This window comes from Tenrec ecaudatus, chromosome 17, assembly GCF_050624435.1.
Source record: "Tenrec ecaudatus isolate mTenEca1 chromosome 17, mTenEca1.hap1, whole genome shotgun sequence".
Lineage (NCBI taxonomy): Eukaryota > Metazoa > Chordata > Mammalia > Afrosoricida > Tenrecidae > Tenrec > Tenrec ecaudatus.
This window is the reverse complement of record NC_134546.1, coordinates 10,988,689-11,010,999: the sequence shown is the minus strand read 5'-3', so window position 1 is coordinate 11,010,999 and position 22,311 is coordinate 10,988,689. Positions and strand designations below refer to the sequence as shown.

The 22,311-nt window shown below is 51.0% G+C and overlaps 1 protein-coding gene across 3 annotated transcripts in view; it reads left to right on the top strand.

Moving 5' to 3' along the window:
• The window catches only part of SERTAD2 (SERTA domain containing 2), a 137,711-nt gene extending 122,600 nt beyond the window's left edge, over positions 1 to 15,111 (top strand). For all 3 annotated transcript variants that reach the window (XM_075536093.1, XM_075536090.1, XM_075536091.1), the window contains exon 2: positions 9,965 to 15,111. In XM_075536093.1, coding sequence (XP_075392208.1) covers positions 9,969 to 10,904 — 936 coding nt within the window. In that variant the 5' untranslated portion in view covers positions 9,965 to 9,968 and the 3' untranslated portion in view covers positions 10,905 to 15,111. The remainder of the gene's footprint in view (positions 1 to 9,964) is intronic.
• Positions 15,112 to 22,311: the final 7,200 nt, after the last annotated feature.

Here is a 22,311-nt window from a genome sequence, read left to right as displayed (position 1 = left end):
CTCCCTTCCCGGACCGCTGATACCAGAACTTGATTACTGCTGCCTTGTTAACAGAATTATAACACAGCACTTAATTATGAAGGCTACTTCATAATTGTGAATGCACTATTCACAATTCACTATGAATTGTCCTGAAAAGGATTTCAGGTTGTTGATATCTACCGGCCCAAAAGGAAACTGGATCACACCTTGACAATGTAAGCAAGATGTGAATGGGCCCTCAGGTGATAGGCGTGTGCCCCTGCATCTGTGTGGCACGGTGTTCTTGAGTGCGCAGCACCAGCTTCTTGGTCACACAGCCATTCACACCATTGTCCCCAGTCATTTCTTCTCTTCAGAAATAGGGACTGAGCTGTCGATTTTGATCCCCTCTTGCAGAATTGTGTAGTTCTGGTTGATCTCTGGATAGTAAGCAGGAAAGTCTGCCCTCTGACAGTGATGGAAAATCCTTTCTCTCTGAGGTTGTGACTGTCACTTGGCATGAATTGAGTTGAAACACCATCATGGGTTACAACTTTGGCACTTTTCTTTGACTGTCACTGGGTCAGAAAGTTCCTCCGTGGTTGGTAGCTCAGTGGTAGTGTTCTCACTCTACGTAGGAGACCCAGATAGGATTCACAAATGATATGCCTCGTGTGCAACCTCTGCTCGTGTCTGACAACGAAGACTCGCGTGCTGTTTTGAAGCTGAACCGTTTCAGCAGGGCTTCCCAACTAAGGGCTGACTAGGAAGAAAGCCTGGTGACCGCGACTTCTGGAAACTCGTAGGGACCACAGCAATCCAATCTGGTGGCCGCCTTCCTTTCTGATGGCTGAGGAGGGCTCCTCCTCCTCGCAGCCCACAGCAGCCTCCCAGGTGCTGCTCACGAGGAAGTCCTGAGGACTCAGGTGGGCTGGCCAGCTGCAGGTTAAAGCCATTGTCTCCCTCCCCAATCCTCTGCCTTAGTGGAAATGACAGAGGTGATAGTTTGGAAAAGTAGATTTGATATTTTAATTTTTAAACTCAAAACATTTCACCTATTTTGACATTTCAAATAACATCATCAAAGGAGGGTGGTTTTCAGAAATCTTTCAAAAGCCAAGCTTTTAAGTGTCAGGGAAAGACAATGAGGTAAAGGGAATTTGGTTCACTTGGGATTTTGCATGTGTGGTTGCATTTTCCCCCTTCACGCCATAAAAACAAAAGCTATGAAACATAAAGGAGGCCTGGTGACTCAGTGGGCTGTGAAATGTTTCCCCTTCATACCTGTGCCATCTGGCTAGGCTTGGGGGTTCAGGATCCTCGTCCCAAGTGTGTGAGTCTGGGTGGGCTAGAGAAACAAATCCAGGGCACTCATGTATGTGTCTAGGAGGGAGCTTTATATAAAGAAGTAATTAAGCATCAGTTAGACATCCCAGATCAAGTCCTTAAGTCTGATATTAGCCCATATGTCCAATACCAGCCTGAATTCCGCTTCAGGCTCACACAGCACATGCAATGGTGCCAGATGCAGGAAGATCACCGGCCAATGGGTGGGGAAGTCTTGTGGATCCAGTCAGTGGCAGTGAAAGCATCTCCAGCCATCAGCGTGGCTCCATGTGGCTTCTCAACAGAAAGGTATAAAATGTGTGTCCCACCTCCAGGGAGGAAGATGGGAGTTCCCAGAATCCTCAGGAGAAGGGCAATGCCACACAGAGGCATCATTGGCTATATTCTGATTGACAGACTAGACTCCACCCCTTCACTCCAGTTGACAGGAAATTATGTAACTGCTGTACCAAGGGATACCAAGTTCCATTGGCATTAAAGATTTCACAAAGACAATATTTGACATCCTGTTTAGGTGATTAGCAATTGGGGAACAGTCATCATAAGCAGTACAACTATGGTCTCACTCTATCCAGAAAACATGCGGGAACAATTAATCCAGTGAACGAATAGACTATGAAAACATCAGTTTCCACAGCCCTGAGGCCGAAAGAACTAGACGGTACCCAGCTACCACTACCAACTGCTCTGAAAAGGACCATGTTAGAAGGTCCTGGATAGAGTGTTAGAAAATGTGGAACAGAGCCCAAAAGAGACAGGACTGTCAGAAGGAACCTCTCCAAACTGGCCCTTCCTCCTCCTTCAGGTCTGGAACAGAGCTCCCCCTTGTGTTTGAGTGATCCACCATTTCAGATGAAAAGGGCAGTGTTTACCCAAGGACCTAGTTCAGAGGGTGCGGGAAGAAAGAGGGGGGCACGGGAAACACAGGGAGGACGAGGGACCAGGGATGGTGCGCTGAGGGGAGGGCAGGCAGTGAGTGGAAGCAAAAGGTGTGTGTGTGCATTGTTGAATGTGACAACGTGCGGTGCAGATCTACTCTGCAGACCTTCGTCTGATTCACAATGACACGTTTTTTAAAATTGAAAGTGCACACTGGTACTATTTCAGCACCTTTTGGACCTTGGATACTCATTTTTTCTAAGATCGTATCACAAAGACTCTGGCAACAGCGGGACTTTTTTTTAATGTTTCTAATGAATGTGAGGCAATACTTTAAAATCAGCGGATTTCCTTTCAAAATCCATCTCAGAGAATTGTGGAAGCTCAAAGTCAAACCACTGCTGTGAGGTTGACTCTGACCCTGCATGGGGTTTCTAAGACCGTAGACCTCATTTTTCACCAGATAGTGGCGGATGGGCTTTAACCACAACCTGTGCCTAACCCACAGCACCACTGGGGCTCCGTATGGAAGGTAAAACTTGCAACCAGTTTCATGGGGAATTTGTATGTGAGCTATTAATTGTTCGCAGGCAGGTAGATCCCATTTGGGGAAGGAAGAGGGTTTAGGTAACGCATTCTTAACCAATTTATGCTCTCAGCCATCTTTGTACTGTGGCAACACGTGGAAGGAAGGGTATTTTGCGTATGTTGTAAGGTGCTTCAAGTCATCTCTAGTCATAGCAACCCTGGGCCGACAGGAGGAGGCACTGCCTGGTCCTTCGCCATCCTTATAATCACTGCTGTGTTTGAGCCCATTGTTGGCAGCCACTGGGTCAATCCCTCTCATTGAGGGTCTTCCTCTTTTTCACTGCCCCGCCACTTCACCGGAGTACACGAGATGCATGTCGCCAGCTGCACTGTTTCCAAGATAAATGTACTAGTTTTGGCAGTCCATGATATATTCAGTACTCTAGGCCAACACACGAAGTCAAATGCATCAATTCTTTAGTCTTTTTTTATTGACCAGTTTCCACATACCTGTGAGATGATTGAAAATCCCATGGCTTGGTTTAGGCACACCTTAGTCATCACAGGGACACCTTTCCTGCTTAGGCTTTTTACAACAGATTTGCCCATTGTAATACATTGTTTGATTTCTCCTCCCCCACCCCTCTATTTAAAAAACATTTAATAGAAATTTAAGTGGAAATTTACATCACAAGCTAGTTTTGCCAATGAGTAGTTCAAATACAAGATTTCTCCCATGAAATTGGTTGCAATCCCCACAGTGTCCGCTCAAACTTGTTTCTTCCATTGGCTCCATTTGTCCAGTTCCTGTGCCTCCCTATCTTCACGTCTTTGTTTGGCGACAACTGTTGCCCTTGTGGTCTCATTTTGTGTTCTGAGAAGCACATTCTTCACAGGTGTTACTTATTTTACAGCCCCTTCGTTTACTTGATGAGAGGTAGTCTCAAGAGGCAAAACCCCAAACTCATGGCCACTGAATTCAGTTCTACTCATAATGACCCAATGGGACTGAGTAAAACCACCCCTCTGGGTTTCTGAGATGGTAAATCTTTCCTGGGAGCAGATGTCTTTCTCCCACAGTGCAGGTAGTGAGTTCAAACTCCTGACCTGGCAATTAGCAGCTCAGTGTAACCCGGCTCACCACCGGGGCTCTGGTTGCCTCAAGGAAGTGTCTTCAGTGACAAGGTTGGCCCAGGACAATAATCTCAGGGCTTCCCCTGGTCTTTTTCCAGCTAGTGTGCCTGTTTTTTTCTTTGATTTTTATTCTACTTAATTTTTTTAACCCATTCTCACTGGGATTTTCTGTTGTGGTCTGGTCAGAATGTCAGTAGTGGTAGCCAGGCACCGTTCTCTAGTTCCTCTGATCTCAGGTTGGAGAAGGCTGTGGTTCGTGTGGGCCATTAATCCTTTGGACTAATTGCTTCCTTGAGTGTTCATTTTTTCTTCATTCTCTTATGCTCCAGACAGGGCGAGACCAATAATTGCCTCTGAGATGGCCACTTGCAAGCTTTTAAGACCCCAGACTGCTCACCAGACTGGGATGTAGACCAGCGTCGTTACGGGCTGTTTTGCCAATTGACCTGTATGTCCCCTGATAGTGGAAGCACTTGTCTGAGCAGCTGAATTTTAACTTTGAAATTTAGCTTAAAACATAATTCCACGCATAGGTTGTTTTTTAAAAAAAATCATTTTGGGCTCATACAACTCTTATCACAATACATACATATATCAATTGTGTAAAGCAAACTTATACATTCGTTGCCCTCATTCTCAAAATTTGCCTTCCACTTGGTTTCCTGGAATCAGATCATTTTCCTTTTTTCCCTCCCCCTCCCTCACCGCATAGGTTGAATTTTTTTAAAAATCATTTTTTAGGGGCTCATACAACTCATAGGTTATATTTTTAATATAGTCCATTTAAATGTTCAGTTCAGTCATTTTTTTGTTTTGGCTTTTTTTCCCCCCTGCTTGTTTCAACCTAACAATCATAAACAACAAAACACACATCCGGAAGACCTGGGACGTCATCATGAAAGTGTGGGAAGATACCCCCAGGCTGCAACCTTAAGGGACCAGGGAGAGAAAAGCCTCAGTCCGGCTTATCGTTGGAGTTTTTCCCTGACTGCTTGTGCTGTGTCTTTCCATTTACCATCATTTATCCAGCATCTCAAGGGTGGGGGGCTTCAAAAAGCCATGGGGAAAGTAAAAGATAAAATAGTCGATTACCCCATGAACTTTTGGAATCACCTTCCTATATGTGGAGCATCTTTTCTGTGTGTGTTCAGCCCTGCACGGAAGAGACAGAACGACGGGACACACATGAAGAGACAGCAACATTCCAGGTACAAATTTCACGTGGTTGGAGTACAAGTTCTATTTCAAGAAGTCGTCCCTGACCACCCAGTCCACACTGATCCTCTGTGGGATCCAGCCGAAGCTTGTTTCCTGAGGAACGCCTCCTCTGTGCTGCTGTTGGTAGCTGGCCTCTCCAAGTACTACAGCTTGAAATACTGCCTGCACTTGTGTCACCCACATGGTTGTCAGTCCTCTCAAGTTCTGTGGCCACTTGGCACTCTGAGTCCCTTCCAGCCTACAGGGTGTATCGTACGCACCATGTCAGACACTATTGTGTTGGGATCTGTAGAGTTTTCGTTGACTGAGTTTCAGAAGTAGATCCCCAGCCCTTTCTTACCATCTGCCACAGCCTGGAAGCTCTGCTGCCCTCTGGCCGCCCGGGCTGACCCTGCTGGTATTTGAAACATTGGCGTCCTAGCCCAGTGCACTGAGATAGGTGGACACAGTGGCTACAACTGCGGGCTCAAACTTGAACCTGTGAGGCTGGGGCAGGGCTGGGTAGTTAGGGTTTCACTCTTGGATACGTGGGGTGGCTGGGAGTCGGTAGAACCACCTGGGTGGCACTTCACAACCACCCTGCTAGCATCACGAACCACTGCAGGGAAACACACTGAAAGACTTCGTTAAGAGCGTTTGTTAACTCAATAATAAATGGTCATTTTCAAGGGCAGGACCCTCTCTGTGGAAAGCCGTGCACTTGGAAGTTCGGCTTGGAGGACAGAGCGTTTGGGGTCCTATTAAACTTCCTAGAAACTTTTCGTTTACATTGCTGCTGCCCACATGTTGTGTTCTTGGTTGTCAGAACTCCGTCTGCTTTGGCCAGTATTTCTTAAAGTTAATGCTAAGAACGTCTGAGTGCTAGGAGTTTGTTTCTGACCCGTATCGGTGTTGAATGGTGTTTCGTCACAACTGCATCTTAAGAGCTAGTGACTTGAGTAACCTGGCAGTGGTTAGTCCTCTCTGCAGGGAGGACTGGCCTGAGGTGCAGGAGCCCCCTCCCACCTCCTCCGTGTGAGAGGTCTCTAACCCCAGCCTTGAAGCTCAAGGGCCCCTTGGAAGTTTGTCTGAAAAACTGGAGAGAAGACGTGGGTTTGGGGACTTAGATCTTCTCCACCTGAAGGAAGAGGCCAGAGTGGGGTGTCAGAGCCTTGGGGGGACCTAGGAGCTCATTGACACAAATCTCTCCTTTGTAGGAGTTCCAGGCCACCCTCAGCTCTCAGCCTCAAAGCAGCAGGAACAGTACACACCCCTCAGCTCAGCCTTTGCTTCTTTCTCCAGCTGCATCCAAGTGAGGCCTTTTAAATGTTGTCACGTGTCCCCAGTATAGCTCCTAAAGAAGAATTGTTATTTGTGCCGATGAGCAGGAGGCTTTAGAGGAGCGGAGGGCCTGGCATTGTTTGGTTCCTTGCCCACAGGATCTTAGGAGGCAGTCTTTTCTCTCCTCCTTTAAATTGTGCCCTTAAGTCAAAGCCCCAAGAGTGAGTCACCCACTGCCCTCCACCCACCCCGGCGCCTACACCCCCAAACCTAGGAGTTGGAGCCTTCCGCCATGACGACCCCACAGTGTGGAGACTGCTCTCCAAACATCAGTGTGTTCAGTAAATGTGGAGGAAACGTGACTTCATTTTTCAGTGAAAATGTGGAGTAGATTTTCTGTTGTTATATTTTATTCCTTCAGGAGAATTTGGCATAAAACCAGGATTTGGGGTTTTGCGATTTCGTGGAATGGAGACAGCCTTGCCTCAGCACAGATAGACTAGAGCAACGAGGGTACATTGTGTCCTTTATTGTGTCCGAGAGCTCCAGATTCGGTTTGTGTGTTGGTTCCTGCTCTCAGTTTGCTTCCAGGCACCTTCCTCCCTGCCTTTGTGGGCAGCATTGCAAAGGTCCTGCCCAGCTTTTTCTAAGCCATTAGGATTACCACATAGCTGCATCCTTCTAATTGGAAACACTGTTTCTACACTGGAATCTCTCTGAAAGTGTCTCCACTCATCTCCCTGCAACAGCTAATGGAATTCTGCCGAACACCTACAATATAGCATGGCCACCGAGCCAGTGTGGGCCTCTGGGCTCTGCAGATTCCTTGATTTCACTTCTGGTCCAATGTGAGTTTTGCATCCTCTGTCTATATTCCACCAACAGATTCTTACAGGACAATGGTGCACAGCGAGGAAGAGGAAAGGGTGGGTGTGCTCTGCGGGCCCCCTAAATGTTTTACCTCCTCCAGAGAACCAGGACGCAGTGCCTATGGCCATGGTCAATTTGGTGGTTATGTTTACATTTTAGAATGAGGCTTCTCAAACTGCCAGCATGCGGATGGGGTGTGTGAGCTTTGTTTGTTACACCCACCCCCCCCGCCAAATCCTTCATAAATGGATGCTAGTACAAAAATAAAATTCCAAACACTGCAGTAAAAAGACAGTGATGTGGGCAATGCAGGAGCCATTTTAAAAATTAGGTTCATCAAGCTTACCTTTACTCAGTCAAATTGCTACGGAAGTTCCTAATTTCTACAATATCTGTAATGTACTACTAAGAAGTCACAGACTAGTCCCTTCAGTAGACCGGTTAGAGAAATTCCATTTTAAGAGTAAACGTGTATTTGTGTATGTGTGCACATACACTTTTTAGATGTGTTGTGCATGACCACATTATCTTGAGACAGCTTTATGTGAGGATAAAATGCACTTGGTAAGCACTCTGGCAGAGGTGGGGTTTTCTGTAAGTATTTAGGCACGTAGGTTGCAAGCCAATACAGACAGTGTAATTGTGAATACAGTGATGTGTTCCTGAGCACAGCTGTCCAGTAGCACGTCTGGCACATAGCGTGGAGTGTGTTTTGTCGTGAAGTGACGGCCCCTCAGCTCTGGCTCACCCTCAAGACTAATTGGGCAGAGACACTTTAGGTAGAGAAGAGAGGGACTCTGTGCCGAGAGTTTACACAAATGAGACTTTTAGCGCTAAACAGTGAGAAGGAGTTCTGTCAGGTGAAGTGGAAGATAAGTGACTTGTTTTATTATACCTTCCCGGCATCAGAGAACAGTTAATTACTTGTGTGATCTTTGGTCTTAGTGATTGACAGCCATTTTTAAGTGTTATGAAGTGGGGGAGGAGAGCGTTTCATATGTGTTAGCAAATTCTTCATACGTATTAGCAAGTTCTCAAGCTAAGCCTGCCGGTGATAGATCGCATTTGTCCTAGTGTTCCTCGCCCACAGGCTGAAGCCGATGGAGCTGTCCATCGGGCCTCACTGCCCCACCGGTAGGGTTTGGTGCCAGGCAGGTTCTGTGCCCACCCTCACATCCACGTGTGGGCCTTGAGAGGCAGCGTGGCTTTCTTGATCAAGGTCTGGGAAGGAAGTTCTGTGGAGCTTAGATTATGTTTGGTCTTACTCCTTTAGGCTCAGGGTTGAAATTCGTAGTGAGGTGCAGGAGGATCTAGTGAATCCCTTGAAGGGTGGGCTATATGCATCTGTGGGCCTCCCCATAGTGTGTAAGACAACATAGGTTTGGAGTGTGTTAAATAAAATGGGGCATGATCAAAATCAGCTGTAGCAATTCACTGAAAGGCAAGTAGTGTTTAGAAGGAAAACCGGATAATTGCAAAGCAGTCATTTCTGTACGAAGAACTCAGAGTGTATGGAGTTCTGAAGAGGAGAGGAGTACCAGGAGCCGAGGGGGAGGGGGCGGGAGGGTGGACTGTAGCTGGTGGCCTTATGGTGGGGCAAAAGAAAACGCTCCCTGTTTGGGATCCACAGACCCTCGCCTGACCACCTGAGATAGAAGGAAATCTGTGAGGTAGACTGATGGTCGAGGTTGAGATTGTTTTGTGTGCAGCATAGGAATTCTGAAAGGAGGTGACGCCCAACTGGCTAGAGCAGGAGGAGGCCCTGCTCTCCAGAAGGTGACTGCCGGCTGAAGCCAGGGCTAGAGCGGGGCTGCCTCGGCCGCCAAGTAAGTCAGGAGAGGTGGCCATGAGGCACAGCTGCCATGGCCTTAACCCCAGCTCCCCAGGTCTGACACAGGAAGGCGTCTGCGTCTGTCTCTGGAAACACGATGGGCATTGTGTTATCAATCACCGCAGGTGCTGCAACGGCAGTGCTCACGGTCAGAGCGAATGACTTAAATTCATCTAGCTGCAATCATGTATTAGCCGTGCAGTGAAATCAGGCCAGGAAAAAGGGAGAACTTGAGCCAGAAAACACACGTTCCTGCACTTGATTCTGAAATGACACGCACGCTGTGGCAGCTTAGCCCAGCCGCTGTGGTCACTCGATGCAGGCCAAGTGCTTCCCCACGTGCCCCCAAACAAGCAGAAGGACCTGGCACATAACGAGGGAGGAAAGAACATTGGGAAGCACATACTGTTCCCCGACAGTGTACGTGCCCCCTCCATTCCCCCCCACCCCCATCTTCAGTAAGCGCTCTGCGCCGTACACACTGGCTGGCCTGGCCTGTGTGCATGACACTTGCCTCGGTCACAGCACTGTCAGTGTGCTCCCAGGCTTTAAAAATACATTTATTTGGGGGAGGGAAGTGGAACCTGCATGTTAATGTTAGGCAATGCGAACGCAAAGCACATGAGCTGAGAAAGTGAAAACCGCCGTTTCCATGGCAACTCTTAACTTGTCTGCGTTGTACACATTTCTCAAGAAACATTTACCAGACTCTCCCTAGTGATCACAATTGCTCCATGGGCCGAGGAAGGGGGGGGTGCCCCCGTTCTCTTGCTCCAAAGGTGTCATCCCTCCTAGTGAGTTCGTCTGGTCCATATGGGCCGCTGACGAGGAGGAGCCTGGAGTCCCCCAGTCTTCAACCTCCAAATAAGCTCCCCTTTTCATTCATCGCGGCGTTGGTTTGGGTGTGACTAATCCCCTCCCTTCCTCTCTCCGCAGATATATGTTGGGTAAAGGAGCAAAGCGGAAGCTTGATGAGCATGAAGATGGGCTGGAAGGCAAAGTGCTGTCTCCCTCTGACGGTCCTTCGAAGGTGTCCTACACCTTACAGCGCCAGACTATCTTCAACATTTCCCTTATGAAACTCTACAGCCACCGGCCCCTGACGGAGCCGAGCTTGCAGAAGACTGTTTTAATTAACAACATGTTGAGGCGGATCCAGGAGGAACTGAAGCAGGAAGGCAGCCTGAGGCCTGTGCTCACCGCCTCTCCTCAGCCAAGCGACTCGCTGAGCGGCACCTACCGAGAGGCCCCACCTGCCTTCAGCCACCCCACGCCCCTGCCCGCCCACCCCTGCGACCTGGGCAGCACGACACCCCTGGAGGCCTGCCTCACGCCAGCCTCGCTGCTCGAGGACGAAGATGACGCTTTCAGCACCGCGCAGGCTGCGCCCCCTGCGGCACCCACCAAACTCGCGCCTCCAGCGCCCGCGCTCGAAAAGGACAGCTTCTCCTCGGCCCTGGACGAGATCGAGGAGCTCTGCCCCACATCTACCTCCACGGAGGCTGCCGCTGACTGCTCCAAGGGGAGTCCGGGCACGCTCGGTGCCCCGAAACACGGGGGGCTTCCTGAAGGCCGGCCGGACGACCCCAAGCTGATGGACTCTCTGCCCGGCAACTTTGAAATCACCACATCCACGGGTTTTCTGACAGACTTGACCCTGGATGACATCCTGTTTGCTGACATTGACACGTCCATGTATGATTTTGACCCCTGCACATCCTCGTCGGGGACAGCCTCCAAAATGGCCCCCGTGTCGGCCGACGACCTGCTCAAGACTCTGGCCCCTTACAGCAGTCAGCCCGTCGCCCCGAGCCAGCCTTTCAAAATGGACCTCACAGAACTGGATCACATCATGGAGGTGCTCGTCGGGTCCTAAGACCCAGGGAGGGGCCCGGCTGGCAAGCCCATCCGGACCCCACTAGCTCCCTCTGCCCCCACGGCCCCTGTAACTCTCCGCACTGTGCATGCACCCTGGCTTGCCTTTTGTTTTTGTTTTTTTTTTTCTCCAGAGAAAAAGACAATTTTACAAAAAAGGATCACACTAGTTTTTTGCTGTGAGCAGAGTTGGAGTGCCTTCATCCAAGTACGACCACTTGTAATATGCTTTCTGGGTGGTTCCCCAGAGACCCGCTGCCCGGCACAGTGCTGGAGGAGAACGACTCACGGTCCGAGGGAAGCACAAGGGTTAAGTTGGGAAAAGCTGTACATTGCATGTGCATATTGGTCTATTTTTTCTATAAGTTTTATTGCAAGAGGTTAAAAAAGAGTATATATATATATACATACATACATATATATATATTATTTAGATAATCTCAGTACCTTTTCTGGCATTTTCGCCCTGTATAGGTTGACTTGGCAATTCTGCCTTTTTAGAGGCATTAACTACTCGTAAGTGTTGCATTTACATGGCTGTTTAGAAACTGCTGCCCAAATTTATTTTATATTTTTGTACAGATTCTGCAGTTTATGATATTGTTTTTCTAAAAACAAGTGCTGTTTATACATACGAAATAGCTATTTTGATAGGATTTGCTCACATAGTTCCTGCAAACTTCAGATGTACAAGTTACACTTGTACTTTTATAGTTGTAACGTTTTATATGTGTATGGTGCAAAGAGAAAATTGGATCAAATCAACCCATAGTCGATAACCACACGCACATGCACACACACATCCTGCTTTAAGAAAGGGCCAGGTATTATCACACCCAAGCGTCGCCACCACAGACCCCCTGGCACCGACACCTGCCAGGACTGTGATTCCCAGGGCCTGAGCTGGCTGCCCATCAAACTTGCATTAGGCAGTTGGCAGAGAGGGAGGGCCCTGCCAGAGGTAGTGGGGCAGCTAGGGGGGGTGTGTGTGCCACGTTTGTGCTGTTAATCATTTTGTTTGTTTTTGCCTAAATCAAACCCAAATCTATCTTTGTGGTGTAATTTTTATTATGATTGGAAATTTCACATCTGAACAAAACTTTATTTAAAAAAACACAAACAACCCACCTCTCTTCTTCGTGGAAGTCAGAACCCTGTTGCAGGGCTGCTGGCTCTTAAGAAACAAACCTCCTCCAGAAGGCATCCATCATGTTGCTGAATTGTCTTCCTCGCCTGAGAGCCTTTGTTCCCTCGTTGCTAAGTGCTGCCAGTGAATGGCATGCCCACCCTCCACCATGGGCCCAGCTCACCTCAGCCAGCCCAGACCACGCTCCTCTGTGACAGCCGGAGCTTGTCACCTGACTGCATCCTGGCATCCAATCGGGTTGCTTTCTTGAATCAACTGCTTTAACTACTTCACACTTTACTACAAGGCTGTTGTACCCAGACGCACAGATGAGACTTTCTATGCATGGCCCTTCTCCCTGACCCCAGGACACTTGAGAAGTCGTTCTTTAGCCCGGCTGTTCACTTAAATTTTAAAACGTTTGCAATGTGTATCATGCTTGTTGCCGAAATTGTTTATGGCCTTTCCATTTCGGGATTTTTGTTATTGTTTCTTGCAATGGTACTTTAGCTGTTGAATGCAGGTTACAACCTATGTTGTTGCAATGCAGATGGCTTCTTTAGGAATAACTTTTATATTTATTTAATTTTTTTAAATTATGGGATTTTTGTTGTTGTTGCTTTTGTTGTTTGGTCATTTGTCAATATTCAGTCACCAATTCTGCTCACTTCTTGCCATGGATAAAATGGGGCCTTTCTGGCCGGTTTAAAAAGAAAAGGAAAAAAAAAAGACAACTTTATAAAATGGCACTTTAAACAAGCCATAGATATTTATTTTTATAATGCACATGGCAAAGCAAGTACATTTGTGATGAAGGAACTGCTTGTCTAAGCAAAAGATTTGTGTATGATATAATTAAATCTTTCTACATTCTAATTTACCTTACCCCCCAGCCCCCACTTGAGTATGTCTTAAAGGCTAATTATCAGCTCAGTAGAGCTGCGAGAAACTGATCAAACCGCAACTTGTTCTCCTACAAGGAACCTCGGTGCTGCAGACACCTCTGTCGCCACCATAGGCGGGTCGGGGCCACCTAGGGACCACCACGAAGCTCAGGGGCTGCTGGTGGTGATCACAGAGGTTTCCAGGGTCCCTGTGCTGGGCAGCTTGGAGCGCCTCCCTGTAGAGAACGAGTCGGCCTGGACCCCAGGAGTTTGATAACCGGAGCTCCTACGGGCCGCACACATCTACAGTAGTATTGATTTGCCATTGTTAGAGACTGATTTACAGTAACTTAGACCAACTGTACTTTCATTGGATTAGCAAACCGTGTGTTTAAACAAATCCCATATGTTGGGCAACAGTTCACATAAGCACAGAGAAGTGTTGCCTAAAAAGTGCTTCTCCAGCTCTCTCATAAGGCTGGGCTGCCGAATCTAAACAAACACCCAGCGACAGCGGGCCAGTGCTTGCGGCACGAAAGCCCGGCCAGCCGCAAAGGCGTGCTCTTCAGAGGCAAGTGGCCCCCTCTCACTGAGCAACACTAGTGAGTGGTCCAACTCTCTTGGTGTCTAGTCTTTGCAGAGAGAGGCCTGGGCCTGCCCCCCGAGTGTGGCCTCCCAAGTCCCTGTTGTGCGACCCCCACTCGGCAGCAGTGCCTTCAGCCTTGTGAGGGGTGTCACGTGGCCCTGGGCCGCCAAGCAGGCAGCCTGAGGTGCCTTTGTAAGAAAGACAAGCTAGGGGCTAGGGGGGCGAGGACTGACAGTGATGTGCAATGAAGTGACAAGATGGGAGCAGAATCATAAGAGCTTTGAATTTTGAAGTGATTTTCCCCCTCCATAAGTTATTTATTCCTCCCCCCCACCCCGTGTAAATATATTTATTATACTGTGGAGCTCTAATGACATCTGGATCGTAACATGTGCAGAATGTATGGTAGGAATGTATTCTCTTGTAGGAATGTCAATCTGTATTATTTTGGGGGGGGGGTCCGAGCCAGAGCCCCCGGGTCTTCTCACCATATGCACAGTCCACGTTCGCTCTTACTCTTCTCTACTGTGGGTCTATTTGAAAATATGCAAAAAGCTATGGATAAAGAATGTTTTAATACCTCCAAATTTTTAAGAAAATCAGGCATCAAAAGGTTGATATTTTTTAGAGCTTTTTTTAGTAGCAGCACCCACGTGCGCTCTCTCTGACAGAAGGGGCCACCCCACTGACACCTTGCATACCAAAGGGCGAGGGACAGGAGTGCCTCTCCACCGAGCCTCAGTGTCTTGATCAATGGAGCTCTCTCTTGCCATGCCCCCTGGAGCGCCCCCACTGCCCTGAGGTCAATCAAGGAAAATTTCTTAAATAAATAAAACTCCAAAGAGCCAAAGTATCAACTTACGGATCATTTTTAAAGCTTAAATTTATTAGCCACCTTTGTGGTAAATGATGAATTATGAGTTCCACAGGGCAGCCTTCTTAAATGACAGGTGTTTAAAAACAGACCGGGCGGCGATTGTTATTCTCTAGATGTTAATTGTATTAATTTCAAAACCTTGCTGTTGCAAATTGGGCCTGTCTCCGTTCCTGAGAACTGGCCTGTCCCCTGCTTCAGTGGTCAACGCTCTGTGACTGCTGTATGCCACCGCAGGAGAGTGTGTGTGTGTGTGTGTGTGTGTGTGTGTGTGTGTGTGTGTGTGTGTGTGTGTGTGTGTTCGCCGCCAGTGCTTCTCAGAGTGAGTGCAAATGGGTCCTGAAGATTAGCCAGGATCAAATGCTGTTGCAGACCAAGCCAGTGGAATCTGTGGCTCCTTTAGGGATAAGTTCAGAAGAGAAGTGCAGCCTGCACATGCAAACCACCAGAATTTTGGAAAAGCTGTAAATAGTGACATGTTTGGTGCATGGTTTTTGAGGAGGGTGTTTTTGGTTTTCTGTTTCCTGGTCAAAACTGAGGTGTAATCTTCTCTACCCCCCACCCCCAGACCTGAGAACTGTGCCTTTTCTATGCAATGTGACAGACGTTACATCGGAGCCCAGATGGCTGTACTCACATGTAGGTTTGGGCTGTAATCGGAACAACTGGTCAGATTAAATGGACATGAGCAGTCTTACTTTTGTAGTTTTATATTATACAATAAAGAGTTAAAAGATGTGTGTGCACACTTCCTTCTGAGGGAGCACAACCAGCTCGTGGGGGCGGGGGCTGGCTCCTGGGGAAGCACAAGGGAGGGGGGCAGTGTGAGCCACCTCTGCAGACCCACCGTGGGGGGAATCGCACCGTGTGTCAGGTCCATCAGCAACCAGAAGAGCTCCCTCTTGACCTGGGCAGGAGCCAGTGTCGTCGACTTGCCCGGCCTGAGGGTGTCCTTAGTGGAGGGAGAGCACCTTTCTCTCCTAGCTCTCCCCCTGCTTGGAACCCCCTCTCAGCCTTAACACTCTTTCCTCCCCTCCTTTGCCCTCCCCAAGAGCTGGTCTGCGACCACGGAGCCCTGGTGGTGCAGTGGCTTACGCCTTGGGCTGCTAATGGAGACGTCCGAGGTTTGAACCTGTCACTACGAGAGAGAAACACCAGGCTGTCAGCTGCCCTAACGAAGTATAGCCTCAGAAACCCTGGGGATCAGTCAGCAATCCCTTCCTGCATGTGGGGTCCCTCTGAGTCAGAACCGGCTCGCCCACCGGTAGCGGTTGGCCTTGGCATGGTGCCAGGTGCCTGAGTGCATGGGTTCCACCACCTACCCAGCTTGGCCGCCCCACTACATTCAAAACAGTTGGGTTTCCTCAAGGGAGCTGAGCCTCCTGTGGGTCCTACCTGGCCGCATGGCCCTTCTCCCGAGCCGGGAGGCTGCCAAGCAGAGTCACCCCTGGGTCCCCTCCTTCAACAGAGCCTTTCTCCCCACCATGGCTCCTCCAACCCAGATCATTGCATCTTCCCTGGCTCCATCATTTTTATAGCAAAAACATCCAGGGTTCCCCTTGAGTCCTCTTCCTGACCTCAGACTGTTGTTGCTGTGCCCGCTAAGTCCATTCAGCCTCAGAGAACTGCCTCTGCGGGTTTCACCTTCCCTGAGACCCCGATTCCTCCAGTCCACACCCTCCCTCCCTCCCATCTGTCTCCTGGGAGGCAGAGGACCCATGCTCCCTCCTGGGAGCTGGTCCTCCAGGTGGAGTTCTGGGGGCCCAGCCTCACCTGGGCATGAACTGGTCCAGTCAATTCGGCCACCAGAGCAGCTGCAGCAGGGCTGGGGGCTAGATGTGGAAGACACGGGGAGCCGGGGTTGTATGCGGTCCGTCCCAGCACGTGGGGGCTCTCTGCAGCTGTCCCGGGGAGACACTCGTTAGGAAACTAGAAATGAGATTCTGCTGCTCAGGAGAGAGGTTTGTATTTGGAATTAAGTACATGTGCTATTAATTAGTGGTATAATGAGTGAATTGCTCAACTTCCCTGTGCTTGCAAGGACAAGCTCCCAAATGCTTTGGGGAGAGGGTTAACTGCACTACAGGTACGAGTGATGGGCGTAAACATCTGCTCTTTGCCCCTGGAACCGTGCCTGGCACGTAGTAGGCGCTCAAGACATTGGTTGAGTTCAGTAGGGAGGAAGGCCAGCAGTGCACCTCCCTGTGCAGGAAGAGAAGCACGGGGCTCCACCGCCACTGTGCCTTGCTCGCCCTGACTGCCTCCCGTAGCCAGCACACCGCTGCCCGGCCTCACGGAGCTCACCTCATGACCTGGCCCACGGAAAACCCCGAGAGTACCTCTGACAACTCGTAGCTACAGCAGACGGGACCGGGGCCATAGCCCAAGGCTCTCCTCAGTGTGGTGGTTTAGGTCAGGTCTTACCAACGCCAGGCCCCTCGAAGCTGCAGGCACATGGGGAGTCCCCACTTCTGACGCCCACCATGCTTGGCTCGATGGGGGTAGGTGCCATCAAGCCAGTTGCGCCACATGGCAACCCATCTACGTACAACAATGGAATGACACCCAGGCCTGTGCCACCCGCATCATTGTGTGTGAGCTGTGGTTGCAGCCATTTTTCAATGAGTTCATCTTCTCAGGGGCCTTGCTCCTTCTCACGGCCCCTCTTCCAAGCCTGATGTCCTTCTCCAGGGAGTGGCTTCCCGACATGTCCTAAGTATGTGAGTCAAGGTCTCGCCAACCTCGCCTCTAAGGAGCATTCTGGCTGTATGCCTTCCAGAACAGGTTGGTCTGTCCTTTTGGCAGTTCGTGGTATTTTCAGTATTTCCCCCCAACACCATAGGTCACATGGGTCGATTTTTCTTTGGTCGTCCTTATTTCAATGTCCAACTCTCACTTGCTTATGATGCTCTTGAAAATACTCCTTTGGCTCAGGCTCACCTTTTTCCTCAGAGTAACAGCCTCGCTTTTCAATAGTTTAAAGAGGTCCTGCCAAGCAGATTCACCCATTGCAATGCTGCTGCCTTTGGTCTCTTGACTGCCCCTTCCATGAGCATCAATTGTGGATCCGAGCAGGACAAAATCCTGACAACCTTCAGCGGCGAGGATGTTGGGCTTTCCATTGAGTTGTCACCCACATGGAGGCTGCACCAGCAAGTGCTTCAAGTCCTCACTCTTGGCAAGCACAGTCGTGTCATCTGCGTATCAAAAGTTGTTACTAAAGATGCCTTCCAATCCTGAGGCCACCGCCACCGCCTTCAGATAGTCACAGTGACCAGGAGTTTCTTCGCTGAGGACATTGTTCGCTGAGTTTTCATGGCAGCCTAAGAGTCCGTGTCTCCACTGCCTCCTCGGTCTGGTTTTAGTGGCCCTTTGGAAAGAGAACCATGGACCGAATGGGCTGAGTCCCCACTGAACACCACGTGTGTCAGATGCTGCTGCGTGCCTAGCGCACGACCTTATGGTCGGGCCAACTTGGACTAGCTCTAGAGGTTTACTGTACCAACAGAGGAGGTTAAGCAACGTCCCATAACTGGTAGGGGCCAGGACTGGCATTTAGCCGGGTCTCTGACTTTAATCTATAGTTGACACCTGAAAGCTGACAGTGTCAGGAGCCAGTGTTCTACTCAGTGCCTGTCCACTGCCGTGCTTATCTGCTGCCTGACCTTGGATGAAGGAGACCCTGGTGGCACTGTGGATGAGTAGTTGAGGCTAACCACGAGGTCAGCAGTTTAAAACCTGCCAGCTGGCTCCACAGTAGAAAATGAGGCTCTCTGCTCCTGTGATGATTTACAGCCCTGAAAATCCAAAGAAGTTCTACTCAGTCCTATGATAGGGTCACTGTGAGTCAGAATCTAGTTGATGTCAATGAGTTTGGTGTTTGGGGTTTTTCTGGACCTTGGATGAATCACTTCACCCCCTGGTCTCTCAAAACAAAACAAAAATCAATACCTGTGGCTGGGACTGACTCCTGGCGAACCTCGTGTGGCAGAGTAGGACCGCTCTGTTGGGTTTTAGTGGCTGTGATCTCTATGAAAGCAGGTCGCCTGGCCTTTCTTCCGCAACACTGTTGGATGGGGTTCAAGCTGCCCATCTTCAGTGCAAACTGCTGGCACCGCCGAGAACCCTATTCGATCTCATAGCAGTGTAGATTCCTCCCGGCGCAGCCACAGTCTGGGATTCAAGAACAAGGTCCTATATGGCCAGTGTGCCTTGTTCTAAGAGGAGGCTGTGCCCTCTGGCCAGTCCTGGTGCAGTCAGCAGTTCAAAACCACCAGCAGCACAACAGGAGAATGGGGAGGCTTTCTGCTCTGCCCTGTATGGTCGGAATCAACTCGGTGGCAGTGTGTTCCGTTTGAGTTGTACCCTCTTGGCCTGCAGTTGGCTGAGCAGCCCACTATCGAGCCAGGGTGGCCTCAGGCATAGCTCCCCTGACAGGCATCGGAGTGATCCCGGGCTCCTGCAGCATCTCTGTGGGGTGGGTCCGGGGGCTGGGGGGCTTTAACAAAGCTCCCTGGGAGGAGAATCTCCAATGCTGAGCTCCCCTCTGGCAGCAGGCTGGCTGAATCTGCCCCTCCGCCGCACCCGGGGAGCCCCCCAACCCCCTCGGAGGCCCGGACCCTGCGGCCTGGCTGCCGGCTGCAGGCTGCCAGCAAGGCCTATTGTTCAGCAGTGGCGAGAAATGGCTATGGGCTGAGGCCGGAGAGAAGATGAAGGGGCCGCGGGGTGCGTGGCGTGGTCTCTCGCACCTTCCCTGGGGTCTGCCCGCCCTCGACCCGGTCCCCCGAGGCTCCCGCCCCTGGGTGCCGGCCCCCAAACCGGATCACCTCCGATAGGCTTACGGCCACTCATCCCCATCCCCACTCCCAGGGGCGCTGGGAGACGTGTCAGGCGGGCGGGCTGCCCCTGGGAGCCGAGGCGCCGGTGCCCGCTCGGGCTCGGGTTGGGGCGCAGGGTTATGCAGCCGCTCGCCGCGTCGGGGTCTCCGGGCGACTCTGGCCCGGCCTGGCGGAGCTGGCCTGAGCAGGGATGGGGGGAAGGCCGCCAGCGCCCTCGCGGTTTTCGTTATGAACAACCGGCGTTCTCAGTGAGCGGTGGAGCCAGACTTCAAGTCTCCGGGGATTTGTGTGTCCCAGGACGCGATGAGAACAGAGCCACTGGGGCTTGGCTTCTGTCCCTAAAACCCTCCTTCCGCCACCCAGTCAGGCGTCCCGTCCGCCGCCCTCTCCCACCTTGCCCTGCCCCACACGGTTACCAATGTAGAAATCCTGCCCGAGCCATGCCCAACAGTCTCGGTCCCTGCCTCTCCCTGTCCTTGTCCCTGGGCCAGCCTCCTAGTTATCTCTGCCTTTTGCATGACTCTGGAGACTGACCTGGCTGCTGAAAGACACCCTTGGGCCATCTCCTGCCCTTGAGGGAAGCTGGGCATCAACTGCTGAGCTTGGAGATTGGGCCCAGCGGGAGGCGGCTGGCCTAGTCAGGTGTTTGAAACCACCAGCTGCTCTCTATTCCCATACAGAGTGTAGTCTGGGAAACTTACAGGGTGTGGGGAACAGAGCAGGGGAGGGAGTGTATGCGGGCAAACCGCACATGCATGTGTTCAGGAGTCTGGGAGGCATTGCGTTCCACTCATATCCCGAAATAAAAAGTTATTCCCCACGACGCCCCCCCTCGATAATAATGCCAAACCTAAGGTGCTGTTTGCAAGTACATGGGCACTAACTATAGACTTGGAGGTCAACCGCTTGAAGGTTGATTGCCTGAAGGTTGTCAGTCATCTGGAGCAAACAGACCCTAAGATCTGTCCGGCCCTGAGTAGGATAATGGATTTTTCTCCTGAAACTCAGATGATCAAGTTTAGGCTGCTCTCTTGGTTCTCTAGAGCCAGCCCAGCTTGTTACATTTGTGCCTTCCTGTCAGACGTATGTCCCCTGGTGTCTCCCCTTCCTATTGTGTGCAGTGCCCTCGGTTGTCCCCTCCTGTTGCCTGTATGCCTATGTACAACCCCTTCCTGTGATGCATGTGCTTACCATGACTTCCGTGCCCAGGTTATAGAAACCCATGAGTTTACGTACTCGCTCTCTCTGCTCAGACCTGGCTCCTGAAGTCTTGACTGAGAGGTGAGCCCTTGCATGCTTTCGGTCTGATGTATCTTTAACTTACCCTTCAGTTTCCCCCTTGGACCCACTCAGTTGTGGGAGGTTGAACCCCCAAAACAGGGGCCATCCTGTCCTGTCCTATGAGGTTGTTGTGGGTTGCCGCTGACTCAAGTGAGTTTGGTTGGTTGGTGGCTGGGGTTGGGCAGTGCCAGGACTCCGGCTCATAGAGGTCTTCCTTGAGGTCTGGGAAGCTCTAAGCCACCATAAAAGGACCTCGGAGCAAGGAGAGGGGAGCTTATCAGATGTTCGGGGGCCTTAGTGCTGTGCAGACCTCCCACCTTATAATCCCTGCTTACTCCATTGCCCAACCACCCAGCTGTGTGTCAACTGAGGCAGAGGTTTTCTATGTTGCCCTGAGAAGCTCTGTGCACAGCTAGCCTGCGGGCTAGAGGGAGGGGCTGGGGGGGTGTCTAGACAGAGGAGAAGGCCTCTAGGACTGGGCTGACAGGTGGTCAGTGCCAAGGCTGGGGGAGGTGAACTCTGAAGAGAGGCTCCTGGGAGGGGGATGGAAATCGAGGTGTTGGCAAGAAGTAGGACAAAAGAATTGGCTCTGTTCTAAGGTGGTCTTTCAACAGGCTGGGCCTAGGTGAGGGCTGCCTGGGATCCCGAATGAGCATTGCGGGTGTGGGGTGGGGTGGAGGGCAGGGACCACCATCTCCCTGGAGCTAGGCTGGCTAATCATCCCAGGCCACACTCTGTGACCCTGTTCCTTGTGTATCTGGGGAAACCCAGGCCCAGAGGGCTGGCTGCTGTCGCTTCAGCTGGTGACAGGTAAGACATCTGTCTGGGCTCAGAGAGATGCGATGCTGACTCATGAAGTCCTGGCGCTGCCGCCTAGGAAGTCCTGGGCTAGACTGGGGAGCCCACCATGCAGAGTTCAGACATAACCCCTGGCTACTCTGGGGACCAGCTCAGAGGGGAGCACGTGGCCGCGAGCAGGCACCAGTCCCCAAGTCTTAGTAGTCAGACCCCTCAACTTGGCTACAGGAAGAACAGGATGGCCGTGGGAGGACTTTTGGTATCAGGGGACTCACGGACACCCGGGGCCCTGGCCAACCCTTCTGGCTGGAACAGACCTGAGCTCTGGTTTGCTGGCAGCCATGAGTCAGGGAGGTCTCGTGCGCATCCATTCACCCAGCACTGGCTAGCCCACTCCCCAGGGTCCCTACCTCAGCCTGATAAGGAGACCAGACCTTGGATCCATATGTGGCTCTTCCCTTCCCAACCGTGTTCACCCCACCAGCACGCCCTCTTCCTCCTGCCCTTCTCAATTTGCTCCCAGCCCACCAAGGTCTCGCTGTGCTGCCAGGCCCATCCAGACAGGCGGATCACAGGGAGCAGCCACCTCCCAGCAGGTCTTCTCCATCTGTGTCATTCATCTTGAGAGCAGCCAGAGTCAGCCTCTACAAGAAGCCACCTTCAAGCCTGTTTCCTTTAAGCCAATTGGGACTGATGCTTTAGACATACCAATGAGCCCTGAGATTCCCTGTGACATGAGTCAGCTGGGGATTCTGTGCCTGCAGATTCAGGTCCAGCGGATGGATCCCCCGTGGGGCTCAGAGCCTGTGTCTCCAACCAGCTCCAGGCTGGGAGATGCTGGTCCACGGACTGCACAGTGACCACTGCTGTTCAGCGACAGGACTCTGGGCTCCAGGGCCTCCCAATGGTTTTCATGGAATAAAATCTGAAGGAACCCTGTGGGCTGTACTGCTTCCTTCTCCTACTCCACACCGGCCCTCTCCCCCATCTGCTTCCCGCCAGCACCACTGGTCTCACCGTC